The 13,143-nt window shown below is 36.2% G+C and overlaps 1 protein-coding gene across 2 annotated transcripts in view; it reads left to right on the top strand.

The window, feature by feature from the left end:
• Positions 1 to 13,143, top strand: part of FERMT2 (fermitin family member 2) — a 90,203-nt gene that overhangs the window by 31,361 nt on the left and 45,699 nt on the right. For both annotated transcript variants that reach the window (XM_029237677.1, XM_029237676.1), the window contains exon 3: positions 11,529 to 11,762. In XM_029237677.1, the coding sequence (XP_029093510.1) occupies positions 11,529 to 11,762 (234 nt within the window). The remainder of the gene's footprint in view (positions 1 to 11,528; positions 11,763 to 13,143) is intronic.

Genomic DNA, 13,143 nt, shown 5'->3' with positions numbered 1-13,143 from the left:
ATAAATCATTGAAATGTGGAGTTTACATTTCAGTTTCCTTTCCTTTCACGATTCAGTTTTCAGACTCGATTATCTACTATTTAGTTGTATAAGGACCATCCAGTTTCAGTGTATCCTTGGGCAACCCTTATACAGTTTTCAAGGTTATGGAGCCGATAACCTTCGGCCCAGAGGAGGTGACATTTGCTTTGGAATCTGTAGTGAATCTTTTCTGAGATATTTACCTATCTTATATTATGCTGTAACTAAAAACTACATTAAGTATTTTAAAGATCAATTGTGATGTTAAAGCATCAGTGTATTGATGGTTTTGATATCTTTTCTTAATGGAATGCTCAAGGTTATAAATAAAACACCAATCAAGTGCCAGCATTATTTATTGTAGATGAAGATGTCTGTTGGATAAGTGCCTCCCGGCTTATTGTTCCTTAATGCAGCTCCTGAATTTCATAACCTTTGAAATTAAAAATAACTTGAAGAAAGCAAACAATTGCTGTATCATTTTAAGGTTTTATGCAAGGTGTTGATGAAATCTGTTGCTGTGATAGAATGCCCTTGTTGTGGACCACAGACTGTGGGAGGGCCTCCTGACTGTGTCACAGTCCTGACTTTACCATATTCTAGCTGTGCAGCTCTGTGACCTACCTGTCTGTGCCTCTGCTTGCTCATCTGTAAAATGGGAATAATGATAGTATCTTTATCCTAGGATTATTATAAGGATTCAGTTAGTTAATATATATGAAGTGTTTTAGAATAGCCTTTGTAAATGTAGCTATATTGATGATGAAATGTAGCTGTGTAAAATGTTCCCTTTTACTGAGCTAGATAAATAATATTTTATAAAAGATTGAGAAAGTTTCATTTATAAAGGTAAGCCAAATAGTACTGATTTATCCTCTACCATATTAGGAATGCATTTTAACTTTATTATGCTAACTTGCATCACTATGGGTAATATTTTTAAAAAGTATAACATGTTTTAGAAGCAGTAGATTTTATGCTTCAATATGTACAAAATTATAGATAAACTATGCTTAAATGGAGGGTATTTCCAATAAATTTAATATTCTGGTTTAGGCAAGTGCCTTCTTTAAAAGGTGAACTTTGTTAGTGTTTAAGAACTTAAGTCTTAAGACATGCCACTTCGAGTTACATATGACCTTGGCAAGTTATTTTAACTTCTCCTGATTATTAGTCTCATTTAACCTTAACCTTAGTTTACTTCCCTGTTTCTTGGAGTTACTCAGTTAACCAACTGAGTATGGTGTTAAAAGTATTAACAGAATCCCTGGTAATAAGTAGACTGCCTATATTAAGAGCTCAAAAAAATGTTATCCTCAGTTGTCCTTCAAATACTATGTAAACCTAAAACATAAATTTGAACTGTGGATTGAAGTAGGCTAATTCATTTTCATTGTATTTATGTAATACTTAACCAGAAACCCCTTCTTATTTTCTTGCTGTTGGAAGTTTTGTTTAATGGTTCTGAACTCTGAAAATATTCCCCAAAGCCACACTGCCTTGGGTTTAAATACTGGCTTCACTCCCTATAAGCTTTGTGACCTTGTGTCAAGTTATTTAGCATTGCTGTGACTTAGTTTCCTTACAAGTAAAATGGAGATAATGGTATACTTACCTCATAGGGTTGTTGTGAAGATTAAATGAATACCTATGTGTAAAGCACACAGTGGCACATAGTAAGTTCTGTTAGAGTAACTGGTGTTATTTTATTGAGGGTCCTAATGGACCTCTGGGATATCTCACTATTAAATATCTTACCTTATGCGTTTGGGGAATAAATGCCTTAAAGAACTTAGACTAGGAAAGAGGGGCTTTAGAGCAAGAGGAGACATTCGCATGTAAATATTCCTACCTAAAGTCTGTACACTCATATTCTGTTTTCAGTAGGTTAGAGAGGTTTATAACATGAGACTTTTGTGGGGATTAAAGAGGTACATGAACTTGACCTCATCAGTAGTAGCAGCAAGCAAAACATTTATGGAGGGCCAACCATTATATTAGGTAATGGGACATCGTCCCCACTCAAAACGTGAGCAGCTTTCTAGTACCAAAATGGAAACAGAAGATTGCTTTGAGTTGACAGTCTGGTTGTGAAGTGCCAAATAAGTGGTACAGGAAGGTGGTGGAGATTTAGAAGCATGAACAGAGACTGGCTTTATTTAAAGAGGGCCAGGGTGAAAAGTTAGGAAGAAAGGCATTCTGGATTGAGGACTGCGGTGTTTATGGTGTTCTGGAGACTAGCTTAGAGAAGTAGAAGATAATAATTATAGAGAGGAAAGATATAGTTAAGTAAGTGAGGAAATGATATTCTGTTCTATTATTCCTTCACGCACCCACTTAATGTTTTAAATGAGAACCTGCTGAATGCTAGATACCATACTATGAATGAGAGAGACAGGAAGTGAACAAAATTAGCTTATTCCTTACACTCATTCAACTTGTAGTCTTAGGGGCAAGACAGTCTTTAAATAAGTAATTGTTATAATGTGATGAGTGTTAGGATAATTGAAATAGTTCTGAGAGTATGTACTGGGGAATCTGACCTAGTCAATGGGGAAGGGTTTCTGGAGGAAATTACTTTTAAAACGAGGGCTGACGGTGGAGTAGGAATTAGCCAGAAGAGTGACAGAGGATCTTAGCGTGGGGGCATGGGATAAAAGAACAGCAGGTTGGGAGAAGATGAGAAGTCCCAGCATGAGAGCATGGGAACAAGGGAAGGCTGCCATTTGAGGAACTGAAAGAAGTCTAATGATGATGGAGGAATGGTCCTGGGGAACCCGTGACTTGACAGGCTTAAGAAATAAGCAAGTGCTTGAAGTGCGTTGTAAACCAGGTTTAAAACACTTGTACTAAGAGCTGTGAGATACCAATAATAGATTTTAAATTGGAAGAGACATTAGATCTTTACAAATTTGGAGTTCATCATGTACATATGTGTCAGTAACATAAGATACAAGCAGTAGTAAGCCTCTTGGATTCCAAGAAATATTTTTTCAGTAGTCTGCACTCCAGTCCTGTATTAGAATTTGTTTCTGAGATACATTTTAAATGTCAAAGCCAATAAAATATTCTTAAGTTCTTTTTTGAACTATAGAATAGCTAGTGCCTTTGACCAACTTTAAAAGACAAATCCAGTTATATTACCTCTGTGAGTCAAATATTAACTGATACATTCAGCCTTGATGTTAACTCTCTTAGAATTTGTTACATGTTGACGTTGCATGGACTCTGAGTCCAGTCTTCTAGGAACTAAGTCAAGTTGAACAAAATTAGTAGTATGCCATTGGATTGGATAGAAAGTTACCCACCCTCTGGAAATGAATAATTGACATGACTTCTCTTTGTGCGCACTCTGTAATTGCATGCATGTATGTCATCTGGTAAAGCTCCTCAACTACTTTGAGTTAGTATATTTTATAATAGGAAATAATTGATATTGAAATTGATAAACATTATTTTGGGTTTGTGAGTAACTTCAGAAGGCCATTTGTAAACTTAGTTGATTTTGTTTTGTTTTGATGAGTGAATTCCTAATTTTTAATCAAGTTAGTTATGTCAAAGAAACATCAGTGAGTCACTTTTTAATCAGGAGTTTAGTTTCTAAATGTTTTTGAAAACTGGGTGATGCATCTGCTTTAGCCAGTCATTGAAGTCTTAATGTAAACCAATAATTTTCTTAAGCTAAAATTGAATGGGGTACTTTAATTGAAATAATTTGGCAATTTGAATGATATGTAAAGTTTGAAGCAGTTTACTGCTTATGCTAACAGATGAAAAACATTTTTTTTAAGAAAAGGACATATCATATTTTTAGAAACCATCAGTATTTTGCACAGTTTCAGTATGCACATGTTTCAGTTATCATGGTTTAGTTAACACCAGTTATCCAACAACATGGTTCACATTTTAGTTACCACCATACTTTGAGTAACTGCATAAAGTACCAACTTTGCTTCTAGCTCTTCAGTCTACAATTCACTGTGTCAGTAACATGTGTATCATGATCAGTGACCAGTCATATCACATATTTCAGTCTGTCCATGATTGGTTACTGTATATTTGTGTTCATGCATAAGACAGCATACGTAGTTGTGTTGCTTCTTTTTCTCCCACTGATAAACTCATGAGATTTTTTTTTAATGGATAACTGAAAGAGGGAATTGGCCAACAAAGGTAAGTGTTCAGCAGAAAAATCCAAAAAGTAGTGATGCCAGAACTGAAATTTGAATCAAGCATAAATGGAGTTATAGAAGAAACAGCTCACCATGGGAATGCGGGTGCTGTTGCCATTTGAGAGACTCTAGATACACAGCCAGAGGAATTTAGTGAAGGCAAACGTATTGACATAAATGAGATTAAGTGTTACGACAAAAAAGACAAAGATGTCTCAGAGGAAGTGACACCAGCAAAAAACTGCATATTAAAAGAACTCTCGGAGATATAGCATGGCATTGAAAGTACGCAGGATAAAATGTTGGAAATTGATCCAAACCTAGAAAGAGTATGGTAATTTTCCAGGGCATAGACAAGTAGTATTTAAACTATTCTTGGGGACTTCCCTGGTGGTCCAGTGGGTAAGACTCCACGCTCCCAATGCAGGGGGCCCGGGTTCGATCCCTGGTCGGGGAACTAGATCCCACATGCATGCCTCAACTAAGAGTCCACATGCCTCAACTAAGAAGTCTGCATGCTGCAACTAAAGATCCCTCATGCAGCAAGACCTGGTGCAGCGAAAATAAATAAATGAATAAAACTACTCTTGGTAAGTTTTTACAAAGAAGTGTAACACTTCTCAATATTTCTAATGTTTTAAATTACAGTACAGTAAATACCAGTTGTATTATTTTTTCATTTGCCTGTATACACTTAAGAGTTTACACATTGCCTGCATATTACAAATATTTATTGGTTTAATTCCATGTGCCAGGCCCTGGGCTCTGCCTTTTTAAAAATTTATTTATTTTACTTATTTATTTTCGGCTATGTTGGGTCTTCATTGCTGCACACGGGCTTTCTCTAGTTGCGGCGAACGGGGCCTACTCTTCCTTGCGGTGCACGTGTTTCTCATTGCGGTGGCTTCTCTTGTTGTGGAGCATGGGCTCTAGGCACACATGGGCTTCAGTAGTTGTGGCATGAGGGCTCAGTAGTTGTGGCTTGCGAGCTCTAGAGTGCAGGCTCAGTAGTTGTGGCGCACGGGCTTAGTTGCTCTGCGGCATGTGGGATCTTCCTGGACCAGGGATCGAACCCGTGTCTCCTGCATTGGCAGGTGGATTCTTAACCACTGCACCACCAGGAAAGTCCCTGGGCTCTGCCTTTGAGGTACAAGATAAATAAGATCAAAGACCCATAATCGAGTGGAAGAAGGTAGTTACATAAAATCAATTATAATGAAGTGTGGTATATTATTCAGAGTGCTAAGATGTACGTAACTGCTTTAACAGGAGGGTCAGTGAAGGCTTGGAGATGGTAATATTTGGTTTTTGTGTAGGATTTTGTCAGCTTGATGAGGGGAGGAAGAGAAAGGTATCCAATCCAGGACGCACAAAACATCAAGTTGTTTCACAAACTGGGCCAGAGCATGAGCTGTACCTGGGGATAGCCAAGCAGTGTGGGGCACAGATGGTTAAGGTTTGTGTAACCTGCTAAGAGGTGATAAAACACTTCAGCAACAGAAGGACCTGTAAAGTTACGTAGAGAAGTAAAATGATCAAATTTGCATTTTAAAAGATAACTCAGATAGTTTTGTAAAAAATGGGATTATAGTAGTTCAGACAAGAGATGCTGAGGACTTAAGCTAAAGCAGTGTAATAAAAAGAAAGGAAGGGACAAATTTAACAGCTGTTTGAGAGGTAAATTCCATAGTATTTGGATAGAAAGAAAAACTGAGGAAGAAACTAGACCTTGGAGAGAGATATTCAATTTTAAAGATTTAAAGATTAGGTTAATATAATTACTATTTATATGATCTTGGTGTAGTCTCCCTTAATATGTTGAATGGACGGGGTGAGTAGGGGACAGTTACTGAATTCTGGAATATTTATGTGCTTCATTGCTAGTGTTTCCTTTTTTCATTTTATTGATTAACAAAAGTGTATGTCAGCTGAGTGAGCTCTGGGACTTTTTTAGAGCAGTCTGTTTCTGCTTTTCATAGCTGTGGAAAATCAGGAATATACTTCTTTCTAGTATACTAATAATCCTATTATAGTAACTGATTCAGTCATAGATAGCCTTGTAGTAATGTAGTATAGAATACACTGCTGAGAATCTGTTGGGGATTATTCCTCTAGAATGAAGCGTAGTCTGGAAGGGAGGGTTACTCTTCTACGATAAGATTAAAAATAATTGAGGAATTTACTTCTGGTCTCTGTAGAACAGTCTTAAAGAAGGGAGGAATGACTTGGAAGTTATTTCAATTATTTTTAGATGATAGAGTATTCATTTTATAATATAATTCTAGTTTCTAATGTAAAATCAAAAGTGGTTAATTACATTATTTTTCTAAATTGTGTCTTTGCAGTTGATACCTGTTTGTGTTCTTCACTTTTTTTGAACTCAGTTTAATTTTGCATAGTACTATACTCATTCTTCAAATAGTAAAATAGCTACTAACCATAACCTTTTTGAGTTTTATTGTCTGTAGCTGCCATTGTTAAATCAGTTAAAGACATGCATAATATAAATATTCCTTCACACTTGGTGTTTTGAGAGTGAACTGATGACTCACTTTGTAGTGTTGGCCGGTTCTAGGAAGGACCTCTTGAAACTAACCCTCACTTGAATCACAGTTTCCATGGTCTAGTCCTTAATTATCTGGTGTAATCCTTATCTTTCTTAGGATATATCTTGAATTGATTAGCTTCTTGGTGTATGGAGGGGACTGGGGTCCATTATATATAAATAAATTGACATTCCAAAGTATGGATGGTATTGGAACAGAGAAATGGAGTGGTTTGAGTGACTATTTCCCTGTAGCTCTTTGAGACCCTAATGAACTAGCAGTCTTATAGGAAATAGGTATTTAGGAGTGAGGAAGAGGACAGATTGGACATCTGTAGGGAGGTAAAGAAATTATTAAATAAAGTGGAAATACCAGGTCTCTGTGTGCCTGGGAGACAGAGTTTGTTAACCTTGGGCAGAGCTGAGCGAACATAAATTTAGTCTGTGAGCCTATTTTCTCATGCTGACTCTTCAGTTGAGATATCAGTTAGATACCTATTAGAACTGGATTCTGATCTTTCTGCCACTGTCTGCGTCCCTCACTTGGACTGTAAGTGACTCTTTGATAGGAATTCTTACGAAACTAATTATATATTCCCATGGCCTAGTTTAGTGTCTGGCATATGGTAGGTCCTTGGAAAATGTTTATTGATTCATTTATTGGTTGTGTACCTGAAGAGCAACACTTCGTCCATTTTGCCTATTTCCTTTTTTGAAGGTCTGAGTGATTAAAAACAAGAACACGAGGGCACATCCTAAAAACAAGGGAGCAGTATCCTCAGCTGCCTCACCTCTGAAATTAAAAGGAGTTTGGGAGGAGAGAGACCTAAAAGAGTGAGAGTGAGGAGTTCTAAGAACAAAAGATGATGTGATCGAAAAGCGAAATTAATATTTAATGTCCTTTACATTTCAATAAACATTAGGGATAACATTATAGAGATAATTTTTTAAACTTAAGCATTAATTTTACTTGTAGACCTTGTCTTTACACATTATTGGCAATAACATTTCATTAGAAACATCAGAGTAGTTGTATGTTTCAGGAATTAGAGAGGAAAGCAGAAGGTAAAGTGCTTCTGTTTTTAGGAGCTTTAGTAGAGGAAAGAAACCTTGGCTTAAGACGACAAATTGTAGCTGGGAAAGAGGAAGGAGGCCAGTTAATTCCTGGAGTTTATGGAAGGATGACGAGGGAGTAGCCAAGTGCCCTACTTTAGCAGGAAGCCCTTGTCTCGCTCACAACTTAACCAGCAACATTGTCTTTCTTCCTCTCCATCCAACCCACAGTCTTCAGGTGCAACTTAGCAGTTTTCCTTACATCTCTAGTTGAACATCAGCCATATATTCTGCAAAAGCCTTATGATATCAGTTTAGTGTAATATTGCTAGTAGTATACTTTGGACTATTTTAGATTTGAGTAACAGTCTGATTTGGAACCTATTTATAATGTTTCTTTGTGGCAAATCTAAATTCTAAGACTTAAAGGAACTTTGGAACATAATCATTTCATATAGGAGGGATTGTCTTGAGCAAAAGAAGATGTGAGAGAGAAGAGGAAAAAATCACTCCCCTGTTTAAAATCGATTTCTAGACCCACACCCAGAGTGGTTTGGGCTGAGTCCAGGCATTACTCTATTTGAAAAGTTGCTCAGATAATTCTAATGCCAAACAAGCTGAAAAACACTGCTCTAGTGGCTTCTCTCACACACATAATAAAAGCTAAACGACTTTATAATATACAAGGCTTCTGCCGAGATCTCTGATGCTTCACCTCCTCAATTCTAGTCATATTGGCCTTCTTCAAAGATGCTGGAACTTTGTTCTTCTCATCACTGTATCTCTAGCACTAGAATAGTGCCTTCTGGCACATGGTAAATGTTCAGTAGATATTTGTGGAATTAATGAATATTTTATAGATGCTGTTTGTTATTGTTCTGTAGTAGTGATTACCTTATAATTAATGCTGATTAGGTTGCTGGTATTTTGAGTCTTCAAGAATGCTACCAAAAATTATACTATTTGAACATATGTTACAGGCTCCCATAGTCCAACCATTCCATCTTCTAACACTGACTACTTCTTTTGCTGTCAGAATCCCTGCTTTTCTCTGTTTTTGTCTCTTGGCATGTGCCCTATCAACACTTCAGATCTTTTCTGGTGTCCTGTTTCTGCTTTTATTTGGGGTAATTTTTCTTTCCTATATTGTTACTTATCTACTATTTTCTGCGGGTAAAAAAGACTGATTTTACCAGTGTTGCCAGTCAGTAAAAGATTTTCTCTCTTTCTGTGGGTAAACAAACTATTCATAGGTTTCTAGTACACAATCTTTGGATTATATGTCCTTCTTGTCAATGTTTATTCTTATTGGATGCAGGGGTGCCGTTCCTTTGGTGTAAAAAACCCAAGGTGGAATTGATGGGGAGGGTTAAATTTTTAAAGAGGAAGATCACGGGAAGTACCTGTTTCTGAGGTCAGCGTTTGAAGCCTAATTGATGCAAAGTTGAGATTTTATTGCATCCAGGCCTACAAAGTCTTTCTGTAAAAAGTCCACGTAGTAAATATTTCAGCCTTGGTGAGTTAACTGCTTGAGTGTAGGGTGGCCAGCCCATGCGTGGCAGCTGGGGAAATGCTGGGAATTGAATGGCCCTAGGAGCAACCCTCAACCAAGGAATTGGATAGATGCCCCAGCTTTCTCTTTCCTTAGGGGGATAATTCTAAGTCATGTTCTGTGTAATTCCTCGGAGGATATCTCACAGGACTGAACTCCAGTTATCCACAGAAGTTAATGAATCCTTAATAGACTTTTCTCCCTCTGTTTTGCTTTTCCTAATCCCCTCAGGTATGCTTCCTGGGGTCCCCCCACCCCCACCCCAAATAAGCTACTTGTGCCAAAGTTCTTATTTCAGGATTGTCTTTTGATTTAAGTCAAAGGGAACCCAAATGACTTAAGTCAGTATTTACAAAACTATTATAATTATTAGCGATGTACAGCTTTTTCCTCTCTTCTCCCCCCACTGGAAATATATGTTGTAGCTTCCTTAATGGTTGATATTGGGAGCAGAAGTGAATGGATTGAGATATGAGGAAGAAAGTATTAGATACCTACCTACAATTAATTCAGTTCAGCTCAGCCTTGCTCTGCTTGGTTACTATCATTCTTTACAAATTATCTTTTTCTGCCTTGGGTTCTTTATTCCTGAAGAAAAAAGTAAACCATCTGTAATGTGTGTGACATTTACCTCACAGTATATGAAAAGGTCCCAACCTTGGTTGTGTTCTTATGAGCTAGATCAGATTTGTTGTTTCTAAAAGTTAGTTGATAAATTCTGTGCTGGAAAATAATTTAAGATGCAGGGTACTATATACATTGTGTCACAACTAAGTAAGTAGTTGTAAAATATGTATTTCTGCAGCCAAACTTCAAATAACATAATTGACTGGGCTTTCCCAAAACAAATATTGAAATTTCAAAATGGCAATATAATCACAAGTAATTACAGTTCTCCCATTAAAGTACTTACTAATTAAAATATTTTTTAAAAATGGCTGGGGGAATCGAAAGTCTTTTTCCCACCTGTGATGTGTTTCTTCCATAATGAGGAGAAGTTAATTATATCAAGTAAATTTCACCATTATAGAAAGTGTTTCTAGGCTCATAATCAGTGTGGTGGTTTGATTTTTTACTCTGAAGCTTTCTGGTAGACAGGTGCTAAAAAAGAAATTTCAGGTTAGTGTATACTTTTAAATTTATCTTCTTAAAATTGAACAATTCTTTTTAAAACTGTATTAAGATGAACTTTATAGCAGAATCATGATAATATTTTTCATTTTTATTTTCTTCCCCTGGAAAGCTTTGTTTGGCTAATACTGTTTTTTTAAAAAAATATCCTGTCCCCCTTTTTTGGTTCTTAGTTTATCATATAATTGATCCAAAAAGTCTTTACTTTTATTGCTACTTTAAGAACTCGCTAAAGTTGGCTTTTATTTGCAAGTTTATTGTTATGATCTGCTATATCTGGGGGTAGCCATATCTTGTGTAAATTATACTCTTTATTTGGTATAAATTTATTTTCATTTAATTTAATTGCATAAGGATGTTAAAGAGTATAACAGATATTAATGTTTTCTCTTGTACCGAAATATATTGGGGAAAAAAAGTTGGACAGTGTGACTTATAAGTTACTTTTCTTGGAATGTATTTGGGTGTGTGGTTGGGAGTGTAGTTTTTTTGTTTTTGTTTTCTCTTAATAAGTTATTAAGTGTTACTCGTGGATGTTTTCTTTTCCAGTCTCTTCTTTACCTAGGATATTGGGTTTTGTTCACATTGCTTCCATCTTACTTTTCACCACTGATTAACCTCAGCATGCCTCTGCAGCCTCATATATCTCAGCCTTCTCACCTATTTTATCATCAGAATACTGTCCATTCCTCGAGGCTGGGCTCAGAATCCACCAACTCGCCTCATCATTAATCCTTCTGATTCTAGTCCCCAGGGTTCTCTTTGTTCTCGGAATGCCTACAGAGAGTACTTACTCTCTTCCTCATTGTGTGTCCCCCCTTAAGCATTACTAGGTTACCCTGTGTATTCTGCCTCAGCTCCCTTCTATACTAGTTTTCAAGGGCAGAATGTTCTCTCAGCTATTTAGTATTTCTTTTGTACCTATCACAAAACAGGCACTTAGTATTTAATTAGTTGATCATATTAAATACCCAGTTATTTAGTTTTCTGCTTGTGATTTCTCTCAAGGTGATCTTGATGATTTTTAGAAGTGTTTTGTTTGTTTGTTTAATAGATGTAAAAAAAGATTGGTCTGACCACGCTCTGTGGTGGGAAAAGAAGAGAACTTGGCTCCTCAAGACACATTGGACCTTGGACAAGTATGGCGTTCAGGCAGATGCTAAGCTTCAGTTCACCCCCCAGCACAAGCTGCTCCGCCTGCAACTTCCCAACATGAAGTATGTGAAGGTGAAAGTGAATTTCTCTGACCGAGTCTTCAAAGCTGTTTCTGACATCTGTAAGACTTTTAGTAAGTATTAGATAAATTCATGAAATTATGAGTTGCATGATATGTATATGACTGATGACTGACATTGAGTTTATCTCAAGGAGTAGGGATTGGGGTGAGCTATCTGTGTTTGTGTATTTGTGAAAATATTACTTTATTCTTTAAAGTTTTTATATTACTTTAAGGTAAAGAAATGTTGAGTTAAGGTAGAACAGGAGGTGTCTAGTATTTCCCTATTAGAAATATATATTATTATTTAATACCTCATTCTGATGACTTTATTTTTATGGGAAGGAGAAGAGAACAGGCAATTATTTGCAGAGTGATGTAGCTTTTGTAGTATTTCCTTCAACGTAAGTCAATATTCAATTTTAGTGATTCAGGCAGATTGTGTTCCTTCCTTGAAGGCCTGACACAGCTCCTAAGGAAATGACCATGAGTGTTGTCGTCCTTAACCAGTCTACAATTTGAAAACTCTTGTAGCAGTTCTGTTTATGTTTTCTGAAATGAGATGTAGATTACTTTTGGCTGACCCAATTCTGTCATATGACAGGAAATATTCAACCATCAGAGAAAATGTGAACCATTGTCATTACCATTAGTACATAACTCCATTGTACCATAGATTTGGGGGAGATACAGGACGTTACTGTATTGTTCTGATGACTCAAATTACAAGGTTTTTTTTTAATGTTTAATGGAATTTCTAAGACAAAAATTAAAATACAGAAAAATATAAAGAATTATGTAACATTTACCTAAATCCTATTATCTAGAATTAATAGCTGATATTTTATCATTTTGCTAAACTATTTTTTAAGTCAGAATAATATAGGTAAAGTTCTTGATTCATATTCTCCTCTAATCTCCCTTCACAAAGCAACTACTGCATAAGGTTAATATGTATCTTTCCAGTACTTTTGAAAATATGTAAACATCCATACATGTATCCACATCTGTGAGTGTGTATATCCAAAAACAAAATGTTCCTGCAGTTGCTGTGCAGGTATCTTCTTAATGCCGTTTTGCACGAGTGTGGAGGAATTTCTCTTTTGTGTTTGTGTAGAAGTAGAAAGTAGAATTGCTGTGTTTTAAGTGTACACATAATTCATTTCAGATACCGTCAAATTGCTCTCCCAAGTGGTTATACCAGTTTACATTCCAACCGTCAGTGTGTGAAAACCCATTGCCTCAAGTTGTCACTAACAATTGAATGTTGTCAGTTTTTAGTGTTTGCTTCTCTGAGTGAAAAAATACAGTATTTCATTTTAGTTTATAAAGATAACTATGTTTTTATGTCTTTACTGGCCATTTCAGTTTCTTTTTTGAATTGCCTGTTTGTATCATTTATCAGTTTTTTTAATAAACTTTTTTTACAGCAGTTTTAGGTTCACAGCAAAAT

The sequence above is a fragment of the Monodon monoceros genome, unplaced genomic scaffold, assembly GCF_005190385.1.
Source record: "Monodon monoceros isolate NGI ecotype Baffin Bay Population unplaced genomic scaffold, NGI_Narwhal_1 Super_Scaffold_21, whole genome shotgun sequence".
NCBI classification, from domain to species: domain Eukaryota; kingdom Metazoa; phylum Chordata; class Mammalia; order Artiodactyla; family Monodontidae; genus Monodon; species Monodon monoceros.
This window is presented reverse-complemented; position numbering and strand designations above follow the sequence as displayed.